Source organism: Harpia harpyja, chromosome 6 (genome assembly GCF_026419915.1).
Source record: "Harpia harpyja isolate bHarHar1 chromosome 6, bHarHar1 primary haplotype, whole genome shotgun sequence".
Lineage (NCBI taxonomy): Eukaryota > Metazoa > Chordata > Aves > Accipitriformes > Accipitridae > Harpia > Harpia harpyja.
The window spans coordinates 6,170,106-6,197,017 of record NC_068945.1 but is presented as its reverse complement, the minus strand read 5'-3'; the positions used below and the strand labels follow the sequence as shown (position 1 = coordinate 6,197,017).

The 26,912-nt window shown below is 41.1% G+C and overlaps 1 protein-coding gene across 1 annotated transcript in view; it reads right to left on the bottom strand.

The window, feature by feature from the left end:
* The window catches only part of VWF (von Willebrand factor), a 146,041-nt gene that overhangs the window by 80,264 nt on the left and 38,865 nt on the right, over nucleotides 1–26,912 (bottom strand). The window contains exons 14-21 of the mRNA XM_052790174.1: nucleotides 26,553–26,748; nucleotides 25,324–25,539; nucleotides 19,021–19,261; nucleotides 18,104–18,198; nucleotides 16,658–16,818; nucleotides 9,583–9,686; nucleotides 4,445–4,583; nucleotides 2,016–2,150 (exon numbers count right to left, since the gene is read on the bottom strand). Coding sequence (XP_052646134.1) covers nucleotides 2,016–2,150; nucleotides 4,445–4,583; nucleotides 9,583–9,686; nucleotides 16,658–16,818; nucleotides 18,104–18,198; nucleotides 19,021–19,261; nucleotides 25,324–25,539; nucleotides 26,553–26,748 — 1,287 coding nt within the window. The remainder of the gene's footprint in view (nucleotides 1–2,015; nucleotides 2,151–4,444; nucleotides 4,584–9,582; nucleotides 9,687–16,657; nucleotides 16,819–18,103; nucleotides 18,199–19,020; nucleotides 19,262–25,323; nucleotides 25,540–26,552; nucleotides 26,749–26,912) is intronic.

Sequence of the window (26,912 nt, the reverse complement as noted above, 5' to 3'; positions counted from 1 at the left end):
CTCAGTACTGTAATTCAATTCTCTTCATCTCTGGATTATTATCAGAAAGCATTATCCCCAGAGAAGACTGTTCACATTCTCCAAGGATCTTCTAAAGAGGGCCTTCAAGGTCTTTAGGGAAGAATATGTTAAAAGATATTTTAGGAACTGGAACCTTTTTCATCTTCTCCTATGCCCAACGTATTACTATAGCCTAGTCACACTTGGTCACTTAACTTCTAAATATAGTAGTCTCTATCTTTCCAAAGTCAGGCAAAAAACACAGGAGGACAAAGCTGAGCTAGGAGGTTGACCTAAATTTCAGAATTTGTATGTTTATGGAGGCTTTTTGCCCAGCCATGAAGTCATAAACTTTTGACCTTGCAAACCGGCAGATTTATTTGTTTCAGAAAAGCAAAAATTATTTCATGATACTTTTTTTTTTTTAATGTGAGCCAGAACTGTAACATGCAGATACTTCAATTAATCCCCCGTTTACTTAAAACTAGAAGCTGCTCTCAAAACAGTATCATCGTAAAACAATGCTGCTTGGAAACATTGTAATGTCAAAAAAAGACTTGATTCTCCTGCTTTCTTCTAAGGTTTCTTGTGGAAAAAGAGCGTAGGAAGTCATCACTGGGTGAGAATTTGCCTAAGAGTCTTCATATCAGTTGTTTTTCCTTAATCTCTCCTTTGGTTGCTGTTATTTCTAAGAAAACCTGCTCTAGATATTATTACACTGAGCCTTAAGCTCTCTAGAAAGACAGCTAAAAATTCAATCAAGGTTGTGTGGACAGTCTTGTGATACAGACCTAGCCCTTACAAGGGCATAATCTCCCAGGAACCAAACAGCCTCTCTTGCTGGAGTTGTTGGATGCCTAATCACCTCCTGTCTTTTCTGGCCCTTCTTTTGGTGTCCAGACAGAATCAGAGCTTTTCTGAAAATCTGCCACTTAAAGAAGCTTTCAGACAAAGCCTGGCTCTATGGAATGATACCTGTGCTACTATTCACCCTCACCCAGGTATGGGATTCTTTAGCACTAGAAATAAAAAATTGGTTGGGCAACCAATACGTCCCATGTTCATTCCTCCAGCAACCAAAAGCCTACATGGATCATATGCTGTCAAGATGCCCTGCACAGACACTATTAATAATGGTCATGTTTTATGTGTTCCTGTCAAGTATCAGTGGCACACAGCAACTTGCAGGCAATTTGCAGACTATGCAAAACCTGGTACCGCTTTGTCTGTTAACCCAAAACAAGGCAAATGTAGAGTGGTTTCACATTTCACTGGGAACATTTTTGCAAATCTCTGGTCCAGATGCCACTTCAGAGCACACTACTTCTGAAAACCGAGCAATTGAAACACTACAATCCATTGTAGCTCTGTAATGTTTGAACACCCAGACGGTCTAAATTGTTACAGTGCTCAAGGCAAAGAGCTGAACTCTGCCCTTTGGAAACCCTGCCATGGAGGTACATGGGAGATGGAAGTGATTCTTGGTCAATTCTTCAGTGTTTGTTGGTGGGAAAGGGGATAAAAAAAGAAGAATCCAGTCATCCAGATTTCCCATCTGACAGTTTAATGGGGAAAGGATAATGATATTTGCTTCTATAGTATCAACTTGTTTCAGCCATGACTTCTTTTTTTCCTGTGTGCTCAGTCCATCAGATAGCTAAATTAGGTCTGAACTTTTACTAGTCATGGGACAGTTACTTCTTAGCTCTTCCTTACACTTAACCTTGCTTGAAACAGACTTAGACCTCCCATGTTTAGAAAGGGCATTCCTCATATGAGCTTGCATTGAATAGCATTCTTATGAGAGAAAAATTTACTGGCATCAACCAGAAATACCAAAATGGCATTATACATCTGGGAGCGAAACGGGTAATTATAATCCTGCTAATCTGTTCATTTTATGATCTAATTTTCAAGAACCACTGAGCATGAGGTCATTCATGCCTCATCTTACTAAACAACCTGAAATTCTTTTCCCCAAAAAAGGGAAAAAAAGAGAACATAAGTGTACGTACGTTTCTATTAAACAATTCTATTTCCCCACTTTCATAAAGAATGATAACCCTTTTGGTGCACTTTTCTCCAGTGAATCCACAGCCTTCATTTGAAATTAGTATCCGGAATGTCCCAGAGTCATCCTTGCAGAAATCCTATCAGATGAAAATAAATGAATAAGTCATTGATGTGGAACATTTGAAAAATACATACAGATTTATGGAGAAAAAGGAAGCCTCAACTAATACCCTGTGTAGTCTGTGGCCAGTAGGATATATGTTACCATGCCAACTGTTCCCATATTAATTTATTTTATGCTTAGCATTGATATTCACGTGGTCGACCCCTTAAAGAATGATGTACGCTCCGCCAGTCACACACACATATGCATATTTTTCAGGGTATTCTTTGGCAGGGAGAATCCATGCTATTACAGTATCCGTGATATCTTAAAGATGTACAATGGGCACAGTGTACATCTTAATGCACAAATATTAACTGATTTAACAGTGAAAACAAGACTCTGCAGCTGTAATGATAAAATAAAAATATAAACCTAGAGGGTTAGGTTAGAAAGAAGGGTTAGAAAGAAACTTGCTGCATAGTTTTGAGCAAAAGGTTTGATGCCAATGTTTTCCAACCTGTACATGAGTAATCATTACAACATCAACCTATTTCTTGGGCAGCAATTATGTAGTTTAATGTATTGATTTTCTTTTAAGTCAAGTATTTTTTAGATGCATGGAGAGTTGGTACTAAATTTATATGATTACTCATGACTATCGTGCCTTTTAGGGGTTGGGGGGGGGGGGGGGGGGGTCAGTATACACCTTTTAAGAAAAAGACCCTGTCTATAGTTCTCTGTGTTTGTCATCTGAGGAAAAGAGAGATCCCATTTTAACTAGTTTTGTAGTACTGTATGTTATATAAAGCCCATAAGAGCTTTACACAGAGCTCTCACTAGCATCAGAGCCATCAGTCTTCTAAGGTAATCCAGCTGGCATCAAGGTGGGAGCATATTTCAAAGACCTAGCCAGAGGCAGGTTGATCACACTCCTGCCCAAGAACTGCAAAGAGGAATCTGCTTCATGAAAGGGGTCTTTGGGGAAAATAGTAGCCCACCTAAGAAACATGACGCTTTGTAACTGCAGAAGACTGTTGTTATCAATTAGCAGTGGCTCCATCTTGAGTTAGACCAAATTTTCAGAGAAATTCTTTTTGCACACACACTTTTAAATACAAAATGATTTGCATCTGTAGATGAGCCTTAATCTTAATTAACTCTTAAGTGTCTGGCTGCTTCCACAAATCACAGGTTGATATTACTGTGCTATGCCTTTATCCACCTCTCCTCTTTGCTGCAAAGAAAATGGATATTGTCAATGAACTCCAAACAGGTTGGTGCATGGAACAGGACAGCGACTTTGCCAAAGTGAATGAGCAGAGTCTGTGCTCTGGATGTTTTTAGAGAAGGTTCACCAAGCACTTCTTGTCTCACTTGGTCAGACAGTAAGCCATTGCTACAGGATAAAGAGGCTAGAGGAGAATAAGAAATGATTGATTTATGGGTATCTACAGTTCCTTCTTAGAAATGAGATTCAGACAGCTCCTCTCTGTACCATGCTGCTATCACAAGTTTTATGACTGCCAGCTAAGACACATGACAACCTAACTCGTTTCTACAGAACGCAATGCAATCTTCAAAGTTCTTGTCCTGGTTTCAGCTGGGATAGAGTTAACTGTCTTCCTAGTAGCTGGTACAGTGCTATGTTTTGAGTTCAGTATGTGAAGAATGTTGATAACACTGATGTTTTCAGTTGTTGCTCAGTAGTGTTTAGACTAATGTCAAGGATTTTTCAGCTTCTCATGCCCAGCCAGTGAGAAAGCTGGAGGGGCACAAGAAGTTGGCACAGGACACAGCCAGGGCACCTGACCCAAACTGGCCAACGGGGTATTCCATACCATGGGACGTCCCATCCAGTATAGGAACGGGAAAGTGGGGGGGCAGGGATTCGCCGCTCGGGGACTGGCGGGGTGTCAGTCGGCGGGTGGTGAGCAATTGCACTGCGCATCATTTGTACATTCCAATCCTTTCATTATTTCTGTTGTCATTTTATTAGTGTTATCATTATTAGTTTCTTCTTTTTCTGTTCTATTAAACCGTTCTTATCTCAACCCATGGGTTTTGCTTCTTTTCCTGATTTTCTCCCCCATCCCACTGGGTGGGGGGGAGTGAGTGAGCGGCTGCGTGGTGTTTAGTTGCTGGCTGGGGTTAAACCACGACAGTTCTCAAGGCATCTTTAAGGTTGTTAATAAGCTCTGCTCTCCTCTACCATACATCTGGCTTAGTAATTAAGAATACTTTACTGTGATTTATCCAAACTTTGGACTTCTGGTGTAAAATACCCTATCAATATATAGACAGCTTTGGTGTTTGACATGTTCTTACCTGAACTAATATATATTGACAGTTTCCTGGAAATTTGTATTTCAGTCCATCAAATGTCAAATAATGAGCTGTACCAATAACAGTGCAGGTGCCATCACACGTATTTTTGGTGCATTCCCACTTTCGACCATGGCACACACTGTAACAGAGAAAATGAGTCAGTGACAGTTATCATTATTTCCAATGTATATAATAAGCAAGAGAATGCAAGGTGATTTAGGCAAAGTGAAAGTTTCTGCTTCCTGGAGCTCATGGTCTAAAGACTCTCCAAAATACACACAAGTGGTGATAAGCTACTATTCTGCCTTGTTCAGCTCTTTTTCCTGGGCCTGGGTCAGGGAGTAACCTACTGCAGACCAAAGAGGAGCATTGTTCCCCTCTGCATCTTAACCCAGACATCAGCTGCAGCTCTGCGGGAAACCTCTGCAGTTTTCTGTGTTGCTGTCTGTCCTCCCAGCAGATCCTCTCTGTGTTTGGCCTTGAGAAGGTACTCTTAGAGGGGTCCATGCCTGGGCTGCTGGAATCCTTCTGTCAATAGACTTTCATAACTACATTACACTACTGTGCAGCAGATGACAGTCTCTCATTAACATAAATTAGCATATGTTAACATTGGGTCCATAAATCCAAATAGCACATTAACATGTTAAGTGAATAAGGTATATGTTTCCCTTTTTCTTACAAGCTGCATGTAGGTCTATATGCCTTTTGAACTTCCCTATTACAGAGAGTCCTGAACAGAGCCTGCTAGAATATTTCATAATACTATTAGTATTTTATTTTGGATATCCTGCTCTGCTCAGAGGTTCCTTTTAGAAAAACAGATTGATTACCCTCTAAGGACCATTACAGGTCATTAAACACAAAGTATAATATCAGCAACCCTGTTTTTATTTGCAGTACTGTCCATCTTTCCTCATTGAAAGCCAAAACAGCAGTAAATTTGATATCCAACTGATGCCAAAGGACATGCATTTACTCTAGTGACCAATTTTTTGGGACCAAGTAACCAGGCCTATAATTCAGTCTACCCAGTGGCTTTTGTTTAGATTATATACTTAAGTATAATACCACCCTTCTCCAAAGAGGTGTCTCTGTTCTTAAATTAAATTCATTCTTCTTGATAGTTTATCTGAACTAGCAGTTGGAGACTTTATCTCACAGTCCGACAAGAACACACATATGGATGGAAATATTTCTTTTTCTGTACATAGGTACACATATACATACACCCTCTGAGGAATGTTCTATGGTGTGATATTGTCCCGAGGTCTCCTGTGGTGACCGAACCAGAATGCCTGTCCTACAGGAGAATTCAAGTTTGGCACCATACAAATATGACTCCAAGCTAAATCTCAGGTTATGCGACAGGAGATGTGAGCAGATGTGACAAGACATCTGATCATGAAAGGAGATATAACAGCGGTTCCTGGCCTGTATTGTTTGCAAGCAATGTTGTTGAGGTCCTAGACTTCTGCATAACCACAGAATATGCAAGGAAAAAAAAGGGGGGTGGGACAGCCTGAAATGCAGAGCAAAACAAGATGCTGCCTTGTTTTTTCAGTGGGAGGGGAATTCTGAAGAGCAATCAGACACAGGGTTAAGATCTTGATATCATTATACCCACATTGCCATAGCAGCTGTACTACGCTGTCATCATACAAAGCCAGTGATGCCATGATGAAAGGGACAGTGTTGGGGGTTTTTTTGTTTCACTCCTTTTGCACTCTTTTTGCCCTTTGGGGTTTTTTGTTGTTTTGGTTTTTGGTTTGATTTAAAAAACAAAACAAGAGAAAAAAAAAAACCATGGTGACCGTCTTCTGAGTGGATATTCAAAATGCAAAGAAAGCCAATTCTCTTATCTTGGTGTAACTCAATTGGTTTCAGTGTAATTGTACCAGTGTAACAGACAGAAGAAAAAATCATAGGGCTCCTAGTCTTCATGATGACACCAAACCAGCCATATTCAACACCAAACGTTATTAAATTTCTGAGAGTTTACAAGAACATTTGTATCCTTTCATTGCTGTCATACATAATAATCTATATCTTACATGGTACCCCTGATAAATAAGGCTCAGGGAGGTAAATACCATTATCCTCAAGTTAAAATGAGGGAAAGAGGAAAACTGTGAAACAAAGACAAGAAGAGACTTCAGAGCATCCACCCTGTCCTCTTGCCCTTTTCCAGACATATCCTGGAGAACAACAAGCCTTGCTACAGAAGCTGCAGGTATGAAAGGAGATCTTTCCCTTGGCATCCACAGGCTTTTGATCAGTGAAATAAATTGATTTGCTAACTAGCAAAAGACCGAGGAACCACAAAAAAAATCAAGGTCAATGAAGCATAAAATCTGCTCACTCTTCCTTTTGTTATTAATTTGGGGGAGTTAGAATAGCATCTGACACCACATCTAATAATGTAAAAACAATAATAATTTAATAATCTAATAAGCAATAGCTTGCTTGAGGTTAGAGAAACATTCATCTACTAAATGCTATATGAATGCAGATGGACACCATCACTGCCCCAGGGATTTTCTAATCAAGCTTTATAATAAGGGCAGGGAAAGGGGAATTCTATCCCTGCTTTACAGATGTAAAAACTCAGGGATAAAAAACCTCAAGTACTTTCCCAAGATCAAATTGCTAACCAAAAAAAAACCAGGTACTGAACAGAGTTCTCTAGTAATGCCTTAACCCAAGCGTAAGCATTGTTTAATCTTGATAACACTTCACAGTATAATAAATATTGTGCAATACATTTTCTTCAAAGAATGAAATTTCAGTAACATGAAACCTATTACATCCTCAGTGATTAAATCTCTGCTAATAGGTAGAGCAAGACCAAGATTTTATATATATATACGCACGGACAGATTATAAAGTATGTGGTGTAGCAAAATTCAGATTAGCAAATTTCTGCTGCGTACTGCTTCATAAATGTTATTCCAAAATTTTCACTGAGCTCTACAACGAATTCCCAATACATAGCATAACAAAAGTTTTGCCACTAGCTTAGTCTTGGAGACATTCCGTTGTTCATGAATTAGGGTCTCCCATATGTCAAGTTGAATGTAAACGCCAAATCTGACACCTCTGGCTCATATATTGCGTTTGCAGGTGTTCACATCTGGCTAAGAACAAGTGAGAATGAGAACTCCTGCAACAGCAGTACAAAAAGCAAAAACAAAAGAAAAGGAAGATCTGACCTCCAAAATGCAGACTCTCAATTCTTATTAATTCTCAAAGCAATAGTAATTTCCTATATCACTTTCTAAATGACATTAGACTTGATATTTGCTGAGAACTATCATGAAACTTTTAAAAGTCATATAGTTCAAAAAAGCTCTAGTGACATTTTTGAGGGGACCTTATTTCCAATTTTACTTTCACATTCAAGAAAATTACTTAAAATGAGAGGAAGAACATTTTTTCAATGAGAAAAAGCATGATTTCTAACATTTTCTTGATCCTGATATTGAAAAAAATTCTACGTATTAGAGGAAATATCACTTAAAATGGCATTGCCAGAAACAAAAAGGCAACTACAAGAATGAAGCAACATGGTTATGACTTTTTTAAGATTGAATATTATAAGAATGACTGAAAATAAAAAGCCTGCGCACGGTTATTGTGAAGAATCTTACAAATTTCACAATAAGGCCTAGGAGTTTTACACCTTACTGTTCTTGTTTCAATAAAATTTTCATTGTGTCTGTTTTTCAGCTGAGTCAGTTTTACCTAGATACAATGAAGCAGGTTATAGTATATGTGTCTATATAAACATACCAACTTCTCCATCTTCCTCCCTTCAAACCTACTTTTCCCCAGGTCTAATTATAGTACATGATTCACAATGTAATATGTAGCTACAAAGGAAAGAAGTGAAACAAAACACTGGAAGGTCAATATTTCCATAAAAAACCATAAAACCTTATATCCAAGTCTAATTTACACTAGTGAGAAGCAGTCCCACTAGTTTGAAAATACAGCACTTGAAATCACTGTTTCTCAGAGATCAATGCACAAAACAAAACCCAAACCAAACGGCTCTTTAATGGTGCTGATCCTCTAATCCAGCTCCACCCAGTTGTACAGAGGGTAACAGAAACGTTGCTCCTGGGGGTGCCACAGAACTGGGCAGGGACAGTTCAGGTAAAATGTACGAGAGATTCTGAAGTCTAAGTTCAAAGAGAACAGTTTCCACACTGCTGGGTGGCTGGGTGTCCTACACCTTGGACTCTTGGACCTCTGCAGGAAAAAGCCCCCGTTCCCTCCACAAGAACACATGGAAAGCAAAGTACCTCCAATGCAGCAAGCGTGCTGTGCAGGCAGAAGCCAAGAATTGTCCAGCAGACAAATACCCTATACCTCAACCCAAGGCTGTGCTGAGGGCTTCCCTCCACACAATCTCACAGCCCAGCACTTGCTTTTGAACCTACAAATTCTTTTTCAAGAACCAAACATGACAGATAGGGATGTGGGTGAAAGACATGGAGCACTTACTCTTTTCTTCTAAGAAGATATCACCAACTCCCTCTTCTTTTTTCTCTCTCTCTTCCCCCCCGCCTTTTTTTTTTTTTTAAAGATATCAATGGACTGAGCACTCATTTCAGATGTAAGAGATCAACTCTGTTTCTGCCTGATTCTTTAACATTTTCCTGAAGACCTCCTGTCATATTATAGCTGCCATATCACACCCCTTCTGCTGATGCATGCTTCTGGCTGAGAAGGGCTGATTTGAAGGGCCCCAGATGGCAAAAAAAGGGAAGCATGGCAGCAGAGCTTAGCGACAAAGTGCAGGCTCTGGTCCTCCCACCCCAGACGAGCTCCTATATTGTTATCTTCTGCTGCAAAATCAAGGAGCAAATCCACTAGCTAGTGGCTACAGAGGACCTGCACAGACACACAGACTACCTATTTGTAAGGTACCAGGTACAGTTTGCCAGATATTGCACTGGTCTTTATGCAACACACGAAGGGAATATGCTGGTCTGCGTGATATGCGCATTACTACGCTGCAAAATCTGACTTTATATAAAACAGATCTGTTAAGCAAACAGTATTTGGGGTTTTTTTAGAAACATGTTAGGTGCCCTACAGAAAAACAGAAAAATGCAGTTCCAGTGGCTCACCAGGTGTTGCAGTCATTAGTCACTGTCTCTCCCTTGGCATATTCTCTTCCGTTGTGAAAACACGGGCATCTCTCAGGGGCAACGCACTTGTTTTCATGTCTCACCTAAGCGAAACACAGTTTGTCAGCATGCTGGTCTGTCGGTATGTGCCAGTACGCAGAGAAGTAAGCACAAGAACATGTAGATAAAGAATAAAGGAAGGGATAGAGGAAATGGTTCAAGACTATCTAAGGTAAGGAAGGTACAGCATTGCTAATATTTTTTCCTAGTAACAGAAATATAGCTAGGGGTACATAAATCACAGTCTTGCTTCAGGGGCTGAACACCAGTTTAAGCTGCTGGGAGAATAGATTATATTATAGAAGAATGTCATGATGAGAAAGTCTGATTTGACCAAAACTGGGATGTGGTAAAGATAAAATAGGCTAACCTGAATATGGAGAGCAGGTGAATAGTACATGCTTCTAACACACAACAAACTGAAGGATGGCCTACCAGAAAAGCAGCCAGATGCAGGGCTCAGCTGGGCTAAAATCTGAAATATGAACACTGAGGAGGAGACAAGGCGCTGCAGTGCCAGAAGAATCCAAGTGCAAATGCAGATTCTGTTGTCACAGACAACAGACCCCCAACAAAGCCCACGCTCCTGTTGACTTGCCTCTGAAAATTGCAGTAGTCACTCATTTTCTTTCAAATCCCTATTTATTTCCTAGAAGGCAGGATAAATATCAGTCCACTTGAGACATTATTCCACTCTCACAGGCTCTGTTGCTGGGAAATAGGTTATTAAGTTCTGTCTATAATTTTTTCTTTTTCAGTTTTACCCTACTGATCTTAGTTTCTCTTTGTATAACAAGAAACCATTTGCCCCACTTACAGAAAAAACAAAACAAAACAAAAAAAACCCCACAACCAAGTAATGCCTTTAGACTATTCCGTTTTTTCCATTCCTTTTCTCTGTTTTTTCTGTGATTACTCCCTTTCCATTTTGAAGGCAGCCAATTCTAGGGAATCAAACAAAACCAAGGCTGGCTATGCTGTTTTTGACTCGGTCGTGGTTCTGCAAAGTGAGGGTAGGTTTGGCTGTTGCTTCATGGAATACCAAAATGGAGAGCACTTCCCCTCCCTCTCATTCAAAAGTCACAAAATATCACCTTCCCACTTTAAACTCTTTCTGTAAAATCATTAAAATAGTTTCTTTTTTACCATTAAATACAGGCCAATGAGATCAATGTAGTCTGAACGCCAGGTTAATAAAGCAGAACAGCTCTGCCTTTTCCTATGGGGACCTAGAACTGCCACAGGGAACTACTAATAAAAAGGATTTCACATCCCGGAGACCCTTCATACACATGCAGCTCCACATGCTCTGTGGCTTATGGAGAGCTATATTATGCCAAATAAACTCACACCGATAGAAGCAAGATGGAAACAAAGAAATGCTTTTCTAGATGATAGAGCTGGGGCTCTGCCTCAGCCTTAATCTCCGCAAAGGATGGGGAGAAAACAGGCCAGAGAAGACCATATGTTTCCAAGGGTGTTTAATTCCTTCCTTCCTTCCTGGTGGCATTCAGGAAAAAAACAATATATGACTTCACACTCACGGCTACATTTCTGAATTTTTCCACAGTGTTCAGCAACACAGGTCACAATAGACTTGAGGACTAGACTCTGGATACAAAACTTGGGATTAGGTGTGTGGTTAGTAAAAGGAGGATTAGGACGTCTTCTACTCGCTCCCTCACACATTGATGTGAAGCTAGTCACAGCCTATCCCCAACTCTAAAAAACTTAGTAGACCGGTATTAGTATTTCCATCACAAATGTATGGCCACCATGCAGTGCAGCAACTGTTAAACCACTGACAAAACGGGAAGACTACCATGTCTGAACACTGCAGAGTAAGTGGGTGGGATTTAGAAAGCTGGGCATAAATATCCAAAATCGACTTCGACCAGAAGACTAATTATTTTTGCTGCAAAACTCAATGGATTATGATTTTGTTAATAGTAACGCACAATCTACTGGTCATATTGACACCACATCCAAAAGCTTGACGCCATGCTGCGTTACAAGTCTGTTGAGCACAGTACTGCATGGTACTACAAGGCCAGTGGCATTATTCACAAACAGCTGGACTTTCTGTGGAAGTCTCTCAACCCATCTCAACCCATAGCATTTAATACAGGAGATTTAACAGTCCTGAGTGCCTGAGGTGATGGGAGGCATGAGTGTTGGGGAGGCAATCACAAAAAAAGACACAGGTTTGTAATGAGAACAGCTGCTGTTCACACCATCTCACACCCTTATGATGATGCTCCTGAGAGCATGTCTGTGGGATTATAAATGGTTGACTAGCTCACGATCCCCCCTCTACTTGGGGTTGACAGAAGCATCCAGTGTTTCCTTGCTCTGTCTTATTAATCGTTAAGCGTTGACAAATCTTGCAAAAGGAAGAACAATATCACAGGTTTCAGAACCTTTAAGGTTCTTCTCCCCTAAAGTTTGCCTTAATGAGGCTGAATTTTAATCTCTCTTGGTCAACACAATTTTGACAAGTCTATCACTGCCAGGGGAAACTCAGATTTTTCACTCTGTTCCTCCTGATACACCTGAGGGCTTCAGCAGAAAGTCAGCCAAAGGTGTAAAGGAGTATGGGATTGAGTAAAGAGGGTCAGATTAGAATTTAACAGCTGATACGTTTTAACTAAAACAACCTGTCACCATTTCTGTGCAAGCAGACAAGTCAAAAACATGTTAGGACAGACCACTCAACATGTGCTGGTTTACACATGATTTTTTTTTTCAGATGTTAGCTATATGCTTCTTATGTTTGTTTTATGAAGCATTATCCTTGGACAGATGCACATAGCAAAAAGCTGGTACCCAACTGCTCATGAAGACTGTCATGCTGTTATATAGGATAAGCCTACAATGAAGAATATACAACAGAGCTAGCAGGAAAATCAAAATAGCACTCTATTAAGTTTCTGTTGGAAACAGTTTGGAAAAAAAAAACCTTTCAAACTTTTCTGATTAAAATGTTTAGGGTTGGGTTGGTTTTTTTTCCCTTTTTCTACTAACATATCATAGTTTTAGAAATAATTTTATTTCAGCAGCCAGAATACAATAAAATATTTCATTTCAATTTTAAACCTTAATTTTGCTTCAGTTGTTGGAAATTGAAAGAAATTCATTTTCTAGTTTTGAAGTGTCTGGATTTTGTGCTTTCTGATTGTTCTGCTCCTCTTTTTCCCCAGAAAGGTGGTTAACACTCCATTTGTATATTTATTAATATTTTCCAATGGGAAAAACCTGGAGTGCAGCAAACTAATCTGAGAAAGCATATTTTTCCCCACACTTCTGCACATATGTTATGATTTATCCTTTCTGCTCTGCAAAAGGGTGACAAGTATGGAGAATTTCCCACCCCCCAGATGATCAAAGACAGAAAAAGAAGAATTACTTTTCATGACATATTGAACATTTTTATTTTCAAGAAATCAAAACAATGTAAAATATTAAGTCAAGATGAATTGGAAAACTTATTTTTCAGTTGAAAGAAATTAGGTTTTGCCTGCATTTTCTGACTGGGGAAATAATAGATTGATCAATTGGCAATTTCTCATCCCAGCAAATCTTCCAATTCAAATCTAGGTAACTACAGCATCATGTTCACGAATAAGCCTTGATCATTGGTTTTTATTATTTTTCAGATATGTAATTCAAATTTGGCAGGCAATTCGTGCATACAAATTTTAGACTATGGATTCCTCTGTTTAAGACTGATAACTCAGCTAACTGCTCTGTAAACGTCTCTTTATATACATATAGATAACATTGCACTTAATTACATATTAACTGCTATATATACTTGCAAATTGTACTGGAGAGTTGTTTATGTAAACTATGTATCTTTGTGCTTCCTGATGCTATAAACTATTTTAGAGAAGCAAGAAGATGAATTTTTTTTCGCTAATAAGTTATCCATGACCATTCATAATTTTTATATGCTACTGTACCACAAAAGAAAAAATCTTCAGTAAAATGGCACAATATCTTCCAGAGTGATGATATGTGCAAATATTTATTCCCATAAATGTTTGGTAACCTGTTACTGCCCACAGACATTCCTACAAACAGTAGCTCACCTCCGTGAGCGCTTGTAAATTAAGCAGGATTACAGAACACCAACAGGGGAGACTGACCAGTAAAAGAAATAGTAATACCTTTTTCCGGTCCCTTTATTGCTCAGCTCTGTTGGTACAAGTCTGGAGAACGCAGACTTTGTAGTGCTTTACCTCGGTGTGCCCAGACTCTTTAAGGTAGAAAGAGGCAGGATGGTAAGGAAAACCTCGTCACCACCCCAAACCCTTCTGTCTTTGGCAACTGATACTGGGAGCACGTTGCAAAATGAAGAAATAAGGAAAAAGCCCCCCCCAAACCATCCTGGTTAGGTACCTATCGGTGACAAGGAGGAAACTGCTCTTTGATAACAAGCTGGCAGGTCTTGTGGAACCCCAAGCTAGGAGCCTAATGCATGGCAAAGGGCACCCACGTAATGAAAGCACCGAGCTTGGTCCTGCCCTCGCATAGCCGTGCTTACAACCAAATCGGCTCTATACTGGCTTCTCCCATCGTGGCTATGAGAAACACAAATCTTACAATTTTTATTCCCTGCCAGACTGGAAGCCAATGAAAACGAGCAATTATAGACTGAGTGTACTGGAAGATTGAACCATACTGTCATCTAGTGGACAAAGAACTTATTTTACTCATTTAAAAAAACCCAAACAAACAAAAAAAAAAAACTGGGCCCAATTCTTCTATCCAAAACCTGACAAACCATCTTGTTGAGTTCAGGGGCATGTTTCACATCACTGCAGAGTCAACTGGAGTTTCCAATTCCAAAATGCCAAAGACTGCTTCTCCTGGCAAGAATTTGATGAAACAATTGTTTGAATGATAGTTCCAACCTATTGAAAAGCCATATGAAATTCTATGCTAAACATGAAGGTTAATTACTAGGAAGTTGATTCGGGGGAGTTTGGGGGGGGGGGGGGGGGGTGTGTGTCTGTCCCGTCCCCATCCTCCCCCCCCCCTTTTTTTTTCCCCTGTTGAGTAGTTATCATAAATTGTTTTCCATTATTATCTCTAAAGTGTACTATTACCATATTCTGGAACTGAAACCAAATCTCAAGCCCCTTCACCGTATCAAAGAGGTCTGAATGTTATGTACAGAGAAAGACCTATTCACACTGGAGCTCTTGGAACTTTACAAGTACACAAACTTTAAGTTCACTTATCACACTACTATTTAGGAATATTCTTCTCTAAAAGAAAAGACATTTAAAAACTGAAATGTGAAAAGAAGCAACACTTGTTTTTAAAATCATGGTGAACATTTGCTCAATGCTGATATGGATGCCTTCAAATTCTATTCTGTATTTTTCACTTTGTACCTACAAGACATTTCACAAGCCTGAGTTTTTGCCTACAGCAGGCATTTTATTCTGGAGTAGCATCTATTTACATAAATGTGTGTTTATCAGCAAAATATGGTAGCAATGTTCAAAAAATACATTAATATTAATGCTAGAAATTACTGTATTATGAGAATTCAGCAGGGGAGGGAGTCGTTCCTAGTAAGACAATGGAAGGAATTTGGGGGGAGAAGACACCTGTATTCATACAGAAGAGGAAAAAACAACATACCTTTATAAAAATATATAGTTCCAAGTAAAGTTAATTGCTTTTTTAAGTGGAATTTAAACTAGTGGTTGAAGTAACTTCATTAGAGCTGAAGCCTAAACACAAACATGTATCTCAACCCTAGAAGTAATAACCCACATATTCATTTACTAACAGTCAACATCCAGTGAATATTAATCTGAGCCTGAACCTGGACCATGTATAAAAGATTAAAAAAAAAAAGTAATCCTCTGCATTTCTAGACTTCCTGGGTTGCAGCATTTGAAAACATCTTGCTTTACCACATGACCCTCTGAGTCAGAAAACTACCAGCTCGTCTCTAAGTACCACAGGTATCAAATAAAGTCTCACAGTTTTAGAGTATTTTAGCCCTCAAACAAAATAAAGACACAACCCCAGCTCTCTTTTTCCAACATCTACTAGGTATGTTCATCCGCATTTCACGCATTGAAACTGCTTAATCCCAGCAGTTTTCCTGGACAGAGAACTCAAAAGTGCCATTTACTTAACTTCATAGAGAGTGTACCATGCACTCCACTTCGATCCTATTCACGGGATGCCTGGGACTATACCCTCCAGCCCCCAGTGAGATCCCATGCACAGCTCTTCGCCTGCCCAGAGTGCACTGCACAGCACTGAACACTGATGCTTTTTTCTATTGCTCAGAGAACAACAGCGGCAATCTGCTGTCTATATTCTACTCCATCTGCTTTTTATCAGGGCTCTAAATTGACATTAAGTTCACAGTCACTGGCTTAGCAAATAACTATTTGCTCTATTTAAAAATGACTAAACTAATAATTAAATTTGAGGGTTGCAGGGAAACATAACCCTGGACTCCAGAATGCATCTTACCAGTGAAAAAAGCATGCTCAGCACACCATCTGTAACTCCAGGACACCCTGTGGCATCATCTTAGCAGGTTTCATGTCCCATGTTCCTTCTCATGGGGAACTCTCAGTTTGGTACAACACACAGGAAAGCAGCAGCAGAGATGGAGACTTGACAAGGAGGCAACTAGTATCAGCAAGAGGGTTTGGCTGGATATGGAGTGGGTATTCGGGGTATGAGTGCCTGTGTACTTCTGTCTCTCTGACTAGGGAAGTTCAGCAAGACTGAGGAGGAGTGTTGGAGGCAAGTTGAAGGAAGACATAAATTGTTCTTAAAAAAGTGGGGTTTGGCTTTTTGATTATCAATTATTATTACAAGCTAAACTTCATCTATGCAGATATACTAATATACATATTTTAAACCAGCCACAATTTGGCAGAGTCAATACTTCACAAACACGTATTTCCAAGCCGCAAGAAGACTGCTGGTAGGAAAAAAATGAAGGCAAGGAAACAAAGAGGAGCCTGCTTACCATCCCTTTTGGACAGAGGCATCCAGATATGCAGCCATGGCTGATGCACTCCAAGTCATAATTCTGGCAAGTCTTGGCACACTCCAACCCTTCAGCTCTTGGGTTGTTTGCAGGACAGACAAGTCTTTCCATGGGGAATCTGCATGTCAAGCTCCTTTTTACTTTAAAAAAAAAAATTTACAAAAATTGCAGTTAGAACTCAAGTATTGTTAGCACAGTATTTTTCTAAAGGATGGATCAACATTTTTATTAAAAAACTAACTTAGGATATAGAATGGAGCAACACCCACTACACCACTATGCATGACATTGTAAAGGTAACAGTCCCCACTTCCAATGAAGTGACCTCAGTTAGGCTACCATAAAATCATGTATTCTAACACGGAAGCAAAAGGAGCTGCACAAGGGTTCAATTCCAGATTGCACTAGGGCTACAAGCACACTTCAGTGCGAAACATATTTCAACCTATCAGCAGTGTACACTAGCAATGTCAGCACAAAAATCGATGTTCTGAGAAGCAGCAGCACCATTTATTATTGTGTTTAGACTCACTTCCAATACGGAGTGACATAATAACAATGCCCTTAGCTTAAACACAAAGTTTTCAAACTCTTGAGAACTCAGGTTCTGATAGAAGATCAGGATTTCCCAAGAAACTCCAGGTTATTATTTCAAGCGATGCTAGAAATATGCCTCTCAGATTTTTTTTTAAGTCTTAACGCACTAGTATCAGGAAAATTATGTCTTAAAACATTACAGGAAGAGTTTGGTGAGATATACACCTAGAAGGCTTCACCTGAAGGACAGTGGGGGCCAACCAGTGACACCATTACTGGTGGTCTGCCAAGACCCCCTCTCCCATCGCAATCCTGTAAACTTCATCCATATATCAGTGGGGAACCTCAAAAAATCCCAGACCACTGATGTCCTATTTTCCAATGCAGTGCCTAGCTCTGCAAGGCAGTTATCAGTCTCCAGGAGGTTTTATTGCAAGATGCCTGGTGGCTGGAGGGCACACTCAGTGCCTGGCAGCACTCTAACCTTCAAGCCACAAAAAGCTTGATCTGCACCAGAAAGGAGAGCTTGCAACCTACTAGTTAGAAGCAGGAGGTATAAAGCTAGCTAGTTACTGATGGGGTGTGATCCTCAAATAGCAGCTGGGGGCCTCAGATCATCGCTAAGGGACCCCTTAACCTCTACAACTAAAGAGACACTGCAGTGGCTAGCTATAATTTTGAGAGGTGGGACACAATGAGCCCTGCACCCTCCCACACAAACTTTTTGTTTCTATCCTGTAACAAAAAAAAAAGGTTAGAAAAAGACTCACAACATTACCAGCCACTGAAACCTCTAGTACTTCTTCCCTATTCTAGATTGCTAAGAGACTGAAGAAAAAAAAGAAAAAAAATCAGAAAAAAATATTAATTTTTTTAAGGCATACTAACTTCTGGCAGATGGCCTCTCATCAACGAAAACATCTGGCAGGAAGGCACCAGGAACTCTGTTTGTACTGCAGTGCATGAAACCATTTTCACAATAGCTAAGAAAAACAAATAAAGCTTATATTTAACAAAGTGACATTTAGCTTTCACTCACACTGTTGTTTTCAGAAAGGCCCACAGGGAACTTGTCAGAGTACCAAAATTGCACCTCTCATTGGGGCTGATCTGTTGCTCTCCATCCACTGTGCTTATCAACCTTAAAGGCAAACCTTCCTTAAGATAGTTCCAGGGATATACTAGCATGGTAACCCAGCTGTATGCTAGCCCTGTCCCACTGAATCCAATGCATCTGCACAGGCATAAAGCTGGGCAAGAAAATAGTCAGGTCTGCTGTGGAGAGAGGTAAGGGACCACTTAGTGCCTGCAACTTAAAGACTTTTGTGGTAGAGAAGAAAAGGAGAAGACACTGTTCCCAAAACTGGGCTTGCTGGGAGCCGCCCAGCAATTACATTCCTACTGTAAGCGTACTGCTACTCAATTTAATAATTAGAAACACTTTTTAATATTTGTATCTTTGATAGAGGTAATTAGGTTTTAACATTTAAGAAATGTATCTCAGTACATTAAAGTGACATTTTAAAAGCCTACAAAGTACCTATTGTCAGTAATTAAACTCCATTTCAAACTGGCAGGAACTGTTCATGGAACAGTACTGTTGTCTGAGGTGGTATTTAAAATTATATGGGTAGAAATGCAACGGCAAAACTCACATTTGGTTTGTTGGAGGCAAACTCTTGCCCTCTTTTAAACTAGTTTCAGTGGAGTTAAAGGATCTGAGGAACTGAACCAGTTAACCACTCAGGCTATCCAAAAATTTTGAGCCACAGTGTGTAGGGATGAGTTATGAACAACGCACTTACCACATGGTGTAATGATCCGAAAAGACATCCTCTGGCTGGAAGATCTCACCGTCATAGTAACAAGAGCAGTGGGACTTTGGCACGCACTGCTCATGCTCATCCAGGTAGTGCCCGGGGGGACAGTAGCATCCTTCCACGCAGAGTTCATCACAGTCCTCGTCCGGGTAGGAGACAGATCTGCAGGTCTGGTTGCACGGCGACCCACATTGCTGGTACACTTGGCCTTCAGGACAGGTCATTGCTGTTGAATGATGTGCATGTCAGGGAGACTGGCATTTGATCCAAAGCCAACTAAAGGAAGAGCTGCCTAAACCAGACTGGGAAGCTGGAGATTGAAATGTATTTACTCAATTTACTTATCGATGAAGGCCTGTATTACACTGTCCCTCCTTAACTGCAGCACCAGTGAAGCCTAGGGCACTGCTTATATATACACAAGCAAAACCTTACTACACGCAGTTCCCAGTAAATGTCAGGATTGGATTGCAACCCCTGCAATGGAAATCTATCCACAAAATTTCATCCAGAATGAAAAATACGGGCTCTGTCCAACTTCTGCTATTACTTGGATCTACAAGCTAGGAGCATTACAAGTGTCATGTATACATTCACACTCCTCTTCCTTTGCAACATCGTTAGGGACAATGTGGTCAAAATAAGTAGAAATTTAGATTTCTGCCTTGATAAGCAGGTGCTGCAATAGTTTAAAGCCTCACATCCCAGCAGCTCTCAGTGATTTCTGTGGAAACAGGTGCAAATAATGAAGCCATTCAGTGATCACGGAGCCAAACCTTGGGTACTAACAATATTTGATGACAAATTCATTTTTATGGAGACCTAATTATGGCCTTTGGAGCCATTTTAGCTTCTTTGTTTATAAAACTTCCACTTAGTTCTAGAGCACTGATTTTGAGGCAATCTCCTCTGCATACCTGAGCATCGGCACTAGGTGGCAGCTGTGACAACACATTGCAGAAGAGGAGAAAGCAAGGGAGTATTATCAGGGGCTTTTAACGGGCCTCCTGATAACCAGGATTTACAAAACCTGTCGTTTGTAGCAACCTTCCAAAGCAAACGCTCAGAGTTGTAAGGTGATGTGGTAGGATGTTCAGCGGAGTGAGGGAAGCAGCTGCAAATAAAAGTTGGCACGTTTGTACTGTGCTAAAACCAAGATCAAGGGGTTGCAGAGAAAGCGCTTCCTCTGGTCATCCCTGCAGAATGATCTGATAATCCCTACCCACTCGTCTGTGAGTGCACACCCCTGGGAACTGTAGCAGCAATGGCAGTAAAAGAAAAACTATAGCAAGCCCAAGCTGCTAGCAGGGCTGAACTAACACTGAGACTAACAAAGCAAGGCCTACATGCTAACCAACATCTAATGCTTACCTGCACAAAATTCTTCCGAAATGAAGAATTACTTCTACTTACTGAAGAGAGGCGTGGTTGCACCAACATGTCCCCAACTTCTCTTGAGGCATGTGAAGTCCCATACATGGGAGCACAAGCCCCTAACCTGAGGATCCAGCCCAGAGGCATCTAAGGTGACTTGAAGCCTTCTTCAGGGCAAAGATCTCCCAAGTTTGGGTCTTGTGCCCTATTTAATGTACCTTTCACAACACAGCCCAAGAAAGTTATGTGTGCTCAACAGCACAGTAGGCAAAGTAAGTATCTCCTAACTCAGACATAAGTAAACGATAGATTCACTCACAGTTATAGGAGTCTTTGGCAGCTATTCACAGAACAGTGCTTCTAATTTAGATAAACACGATGTTTGCAGTAAATCAAATTCTGAACAGGCACAGCCCAGGGCTGAGTACCATTTTAAAAGTAACTTTCATCACTAAAGGCATGTGCAAGCAGGACAACCATGAAGCCTCAAACAAAACTACAATTTGCTACACAGGAACCTCTGGAAACAAGGAACTGGTTTGGCAGATTTCAGGCGGGTACACCTTACTAGAGTTTCAAGATCCAAAAAGGATAGGATAACTGAGCCCAACAACCTGCCCTACTTTCTAGTCAGTGATAACACTCCCTGCCCACAGGGACAACTTTGCAGTAGATCCCTTTCTTCACTAAAACTTTGCAACTCATCTTACCTGCCCATGCACTTCCTAAGATTTTGGAAACATCCCGTTTTTCCAGTTACGCTACCCAATGCCATGTTCACACTCCAAGTCCCAATACACTGCTCCATCACCTCCCAGCAACATCTGTTTTTAGCAGCAAAAAGGCAAGACAACTGACCTGGGAGGGGACTGCTGTCTGTACACTTTGTAATACTCTGTCACTTAAAAAAAAAAAAAAAACAAACAAAAAAAAAAACCATGCTGTTATTGCCAGGAAAATGAGAGGAAAAAGCAAGGTGCATCTAGTCTCTACGGATGCCTGTTATAAAACTGAAACAGCTCAGTGCTGTGCTCTGAAGGTCAGCCTGTCCCAGGTATAAGATGGGAAATAGTGGGAAAGCATTGGAAAAATGTGTATCCATCAGATAGCTCATCCAGCTTCTTGTGGGTGGTTTTTCAACCCAGAATGAAAGAGGAATAAATCCTGACCAGTTTCTCAGGTAGCACAAGGTGAAAACACAATCACACCTAGGTCAGAGGCTCTGGGTGAAGATGCACTCTGTCAGGACTAGATTTAACACAGCTGCTCCACCAGCACCAGCCAGCATGCTGAGCCCCACCATGCGATGCAGCCATCCTCAAATACTGCTCAGAGCCTGCCCTTAATTCCCTACTCCTCACTCCAGGACTCTTAGAGGTATCCTATACAAATCCTCTCACAGAAGCTATGCAAAGACAATAAACTACCCCAAGACCACCACATTAAGGAAAAGAGGCTTATCAACACGTCCTAAAACCTGAAGAAAGATCTAGGGACCTGTTGACTGATTCCCTTTTGCCACAAAACAATATATACATACAGATATATATACACATGAGACATAGAATCATAGAGTCATTTTGGTTGGAAAAGACCTTTAAGATCACCAAGTCCAACCGTTAACGTAGCACTGCCAAGTCCACCACTAAACCATGTCCCTAAGCACCACATGTACACATCTTTTAAATACCTCCAGGGATGGTGACTCAACCATTTCCCTGGGCAGCCTGTTCCAATGCTTGAGAACCCTTTCGGTGAAGAAATTTTTCCTAATATCCAATCTAAACCTCCCTTGGTGCAACTTGAGGCCATTTCACCTTGTCCTATTGCTTGTTACTTGGGAGAAGAGACTGACACCCCCCCTCTCTACGACCTCCTTTCAGGTAGTTGTAGAGAGCGATAAGGTCTCCCCTCAGCCTCCTTTTCTCCAGCCTAAACACCCCCAGTTCCCTCAGCCGCTCCTCATAAGACTTGTGCTCTAGACCCTTCACCAGCTTCGTTGCCCTTCTCTGGACACGCTCCAGCACCTCCATGTCTTTCCTGTAGTGAGGGGCCCAAAACCGAACACAGAACTCGAGGTGCAGCCTCACCAGTGCCGAGTACAGGGGGACGATCACTGCCCTGCTCCTGCTGGCCACACTATTTCTGGTACAAGCCAGGATGCTGTTGGCCTTCTTGGCCACCTGGGCACACCGCTGGCTCACATTCAGCCGGCTGTCAACCAACACCCCCAGGTCCTTTTCCTCCAGGCAGCTTTCCAGCCACTCTTCCCCAAGACCAAGCAATGCTATAGGCTTGTTGTGACCCGAGTGCAGGACCTGACGCTGAGCCTTGCTGAACCTCATACACTTGGCCTCGGCCCATCGACCCAGCCTGTCCAGATCCCTGGGTAGAGCCTTCCTACCCTCAAGCAGATCAACCCTCCTGCCCAGCTTGGTGTCATCTGCAAACTTACTGAGGGTGCACTCGATCCCCTTGTCCAGATCGTTGATAAAGATATTAAACAGAACTGGCCCCAGTCCTGAGCCCTGGGGAACACCACTTGTGGCCGGCTGCCAACTGGATTTAACTCCGTTCACCACAACTCTTTGGGCCCGGCCATCCAGCCAGTTTTTTTACCCAGTTTTTTACATGCATGTGCATGAGCGAGACAGCCCTTCACAGTATGGCCTATCTGCTCCCTCCATGCAGCATGAAGAGATTGGCTCTGTTGCTTATCCGCGGTGGGCTGCAAGGGTACAAGTCACCTCCTCAACAATCAAACTGCAACTAAAATAATTTCAAAGATGTGGGAGATCAATGCATTTGTTAGCTTGACACGCAGCAGAAATGCTGTGCTACGCTAACAATTTACCTCCCTGGTGGTTATCTACTTCAAATCAAGCAAACCGGTTTTGTCAAGTCATTTCCCAAGAAACTAAATCTCTGTTGACCGCGGCAGGAGCAGAGCATGTGTTCAATGCACTAGGCCATCAGTACAAATTACACAACCTGCACATTCACATCTCAAGCCCATTAAAAGAGGGATTGTTCTCCTTCATGTGACAGGAGACGTTGAGGACATCAAGATTATTTAATGGGGGCTGATGGATCTGCAATCAGGGAAATCGTCACTTTATGAGAGCATAAAGCGCTCTGTAATGCACAGAAAGGAGGAAGCAGCTCTGCACTATTAAAGATTAATTGTGAAAATTGACTTGTTCAATTACAGAAAGAACGATGGTGCATTATCGCTGCTCTTTCTTTCAGCCTCCAGACCTGCACATTTTTAAAAGGATTTTTATTACATTACTGTTCCACTATCTGAACATTTACATAAATTCGGTAAAACATTATGAAACCATGCAGCAGTTTAACATAAACTGGTTTTGTTCTCATTCGCAGTAAATACTCTCCAGCTTGCAGAAGCTGTAGTCACTGACCTTACAGGTACAGACCCCACCAGGTGGAAGGCCAGCGACCTCTCTTTCTCTCTCTCTCCCAGTTTCTACACACTCAGGTTATAAATATTTTTCTCACCCCCTGTTTGGGAAGAAGTAGCATAACAGATCTGGAAGGCTGCCAAGCATACAGGCTTTCCCAAAATTTTCAATTGTCTTCTTTCCTTAATAGCAAAGTTGTTCACAAAAATGGAAAAACATCCATTTCACAAATATTTATGGGGAAAAGTGTTCCATCAAAATTCCACTGCAATGGATTTTTTGCCTACCACATTGACCTAACAGAAAAAGAAAAGAAATAAAAGTTTTTGGCAGCTTCTGCTCCAGCTTCTTGGCAGTTTAGCTATTACTCTTGCACTAGACTGATCTATGCAAAAACATCCTGTTCTTTTTGTTACCCCACCTCTGTAACCCAAACCTGCAGTCTGAATTTTTGTTCTATCCTCTTGCAATATCTCATCTTTTAGACTGCAAGCTCTTGAACCAGGGTTGCCATTTATTACAGGTGGCATCCTTCAAACAATCCTCAGGGGAATTCAAAACTCAACTCTTACTGACTCTCATAGGAGTTAAATGTCTACACAAAATGCCAAAAAGTTCTTGTTTGCCTAGCTCAGTGCTGCCACCCACGGCCTGTTGATCATGGTTCAGGATCTCATCTTGAACCAGCGGCCACATCATGCTAGAATTTACAAGGAGAAGAAGGAAATGAGGTCATATGTAGTTGGAAAAATGTTGTTCACCCACTAGCTGAATGGTGTACACGAAATGAGATCTGACACAGATCTCAGACCACTGCACTGACAGGGTGATAATCAAACTGCTGAGAGAGAGAGAGAGATACCAGAGAGGTTGTGGGATCTCCATCCTTAGAGATAGTCAAAACCTGTCCAGACAAGCCCCCAGGCAATCTGCTCCAAGTTAGCCCTGCTATGAGCAAGGGTGGTACCAGAAGACTGCCAGAGGTCCCTTCTCGTATAAGTTTGTCTATACTTGTATGATTCTGTTCTATGATACCACTTGCCTTTGTGCTTCCTCCATACCCTCAACTTTGGCTAAAGTCAGGCGCCATTGACAAGGTCAAGAGCTGGGAAGCTTGGGCCTCAAAAGAAGGAAGTGCCAAAAAAGCAATTGATACATTACTGCAAATCACTTGGAGATTCTTGCCCTGGGATATTCAGAAAGTTTCCAAGTGAGTAGCTGAAACTTAAATGCAGCTGAAAATGGAAATCCAGTCAAAAGTTCTGCTGAGGTATGTCAGATGACTGTTTCTCTCCCCCACTGCTCAGCAGTCTCTGTGAACAGTTTTTGCATCGTTGCTAGAGTGGAGGAAAGATGTACTCTCTCATCATTTCCCATAAGAAATATCTGGCACCTTGCAGAAGTAATCTCATTCTAGATTTCTCATCTGACATTGCCAAGAAATTCCTTTGGGACAAGGAAAATAAGCCGGCTTTAGTAGCATTTCACTTACGGCAGAAGTCAGGATCTCTCCACTGGACCAGGACACTCTTCCTAGCACAGGCTGCTGCGTAATTCGCAATAGCAGAGCACAAACAATCCTTGCCATTGGAGCAGGAGCAAACATCAAAACGACAGTTCTTCACATAGGGAGTGGGACTGACTTCATGGTGACAGGGTTCAAATGCAGAAGACATCAGAATTGAGCAGGAGTCCTCAGCATATTTGGCTAAAAAGAGAAAAATTACACGCTTACACTGAATCAATCAGTGGCTTTTCAAGAAAAGCTAGAAGAGCCACAGTAAGCATTTTCTTATTCTTTTGTGAAAAAAAACAAAACAAAACAAAAAAAAACCAAACAAAAAAAACCACAGAAGAATAAAATAGGATCAAGTAGGCATAGATAGCATCATAGCTCAGAGGTCATGAGCTCCACTAAAAGAATAATGTTTCACTAGTAAAACAAATCAAGGAAAAGCAATGCTTTTATATTTTGTTACCACTATTTCTGGTGCTGTACTTCCTTTTACAGGGCCTCTGCTTTCTGCTGCTTTTTATATTTGCAAAATTAAACCTCCTAGGCTGCACTACACTCATGAATCACCAGTGCCTGCTCTGATCTACAGCCATAAAATTTTCTGTGTACTTGCTCCTCCCAGAAATCAGATTGCTGTAACACCTGGGACAAGAAAATTGCTCTGAGAATTTCTCCCCATGTCCAACCAGGACAGCCAAGCACTATGGAGAGAAAGAGGAAGGCTGTCTGTTGGGATGCAGTAAAAGAAGGGAGACGAGGGATCAGGAAAAGTGTATAAGGTGTAAGGACAGAGGGGTGAAGAGGACAGGTGTTTTGTCCACCCAGAGGATAAACACAGTATTGCTATCACTTGTTAAGTAGTTTCAGTGGCACAAGTTTGTGCTGTGGCTACGATGGTCTAATTCTGACTGTGGTCCAAACTGAACAGCAGCATGATCCCAGATTACTGAGTTTTGGGTTTAATTTTCACAACACATTACGTTTTCCTTAGGAAGCCTGCATCAATCAGCGTCTCTGTTCATTTGGGTTTTTTGTTGGTTTGTTGTTGGGGGTTTTTTTAAACAGAGATTACAGCCACCCCATTGGTAGTGTAAGCAACACTAGCTTCTTCTCTTTTTTTTTTTTTTAATTTATTTTTATGTTTGTTTTGTAAAATGGAAGATCACAGTTTGCTGCACATGTTAATTTTGGATGGAGTTCAGTACCTAAACGAGGATTGAGATTGCAGGGGTCACTGTCTTGTTTTAACAGGTCTTGGCAGTCTGAGATGAGCTTCCAGGAGTTTCCAAAATCTTCCAGAAGAGCTTCCACCATGCCAGAAGGTGTAAGAAAATCATCCCCTTGGTTACCGTTGTAATTTCCACATAGCCCACACGTCCTTTCGGAATAGACTGGAGACAGCTAAGGAACACAATATTAGCCTGGTCATCCTCCAGAACAGGTCACCACTGTATAGCAAGGTTTTCTGAAGAATGAACCATACACAATTTAACAATCATGGAAATTCTCAAATACACATTAAAATATTATAAACACAATTTCATTGTACTACATTTTTAAACCTC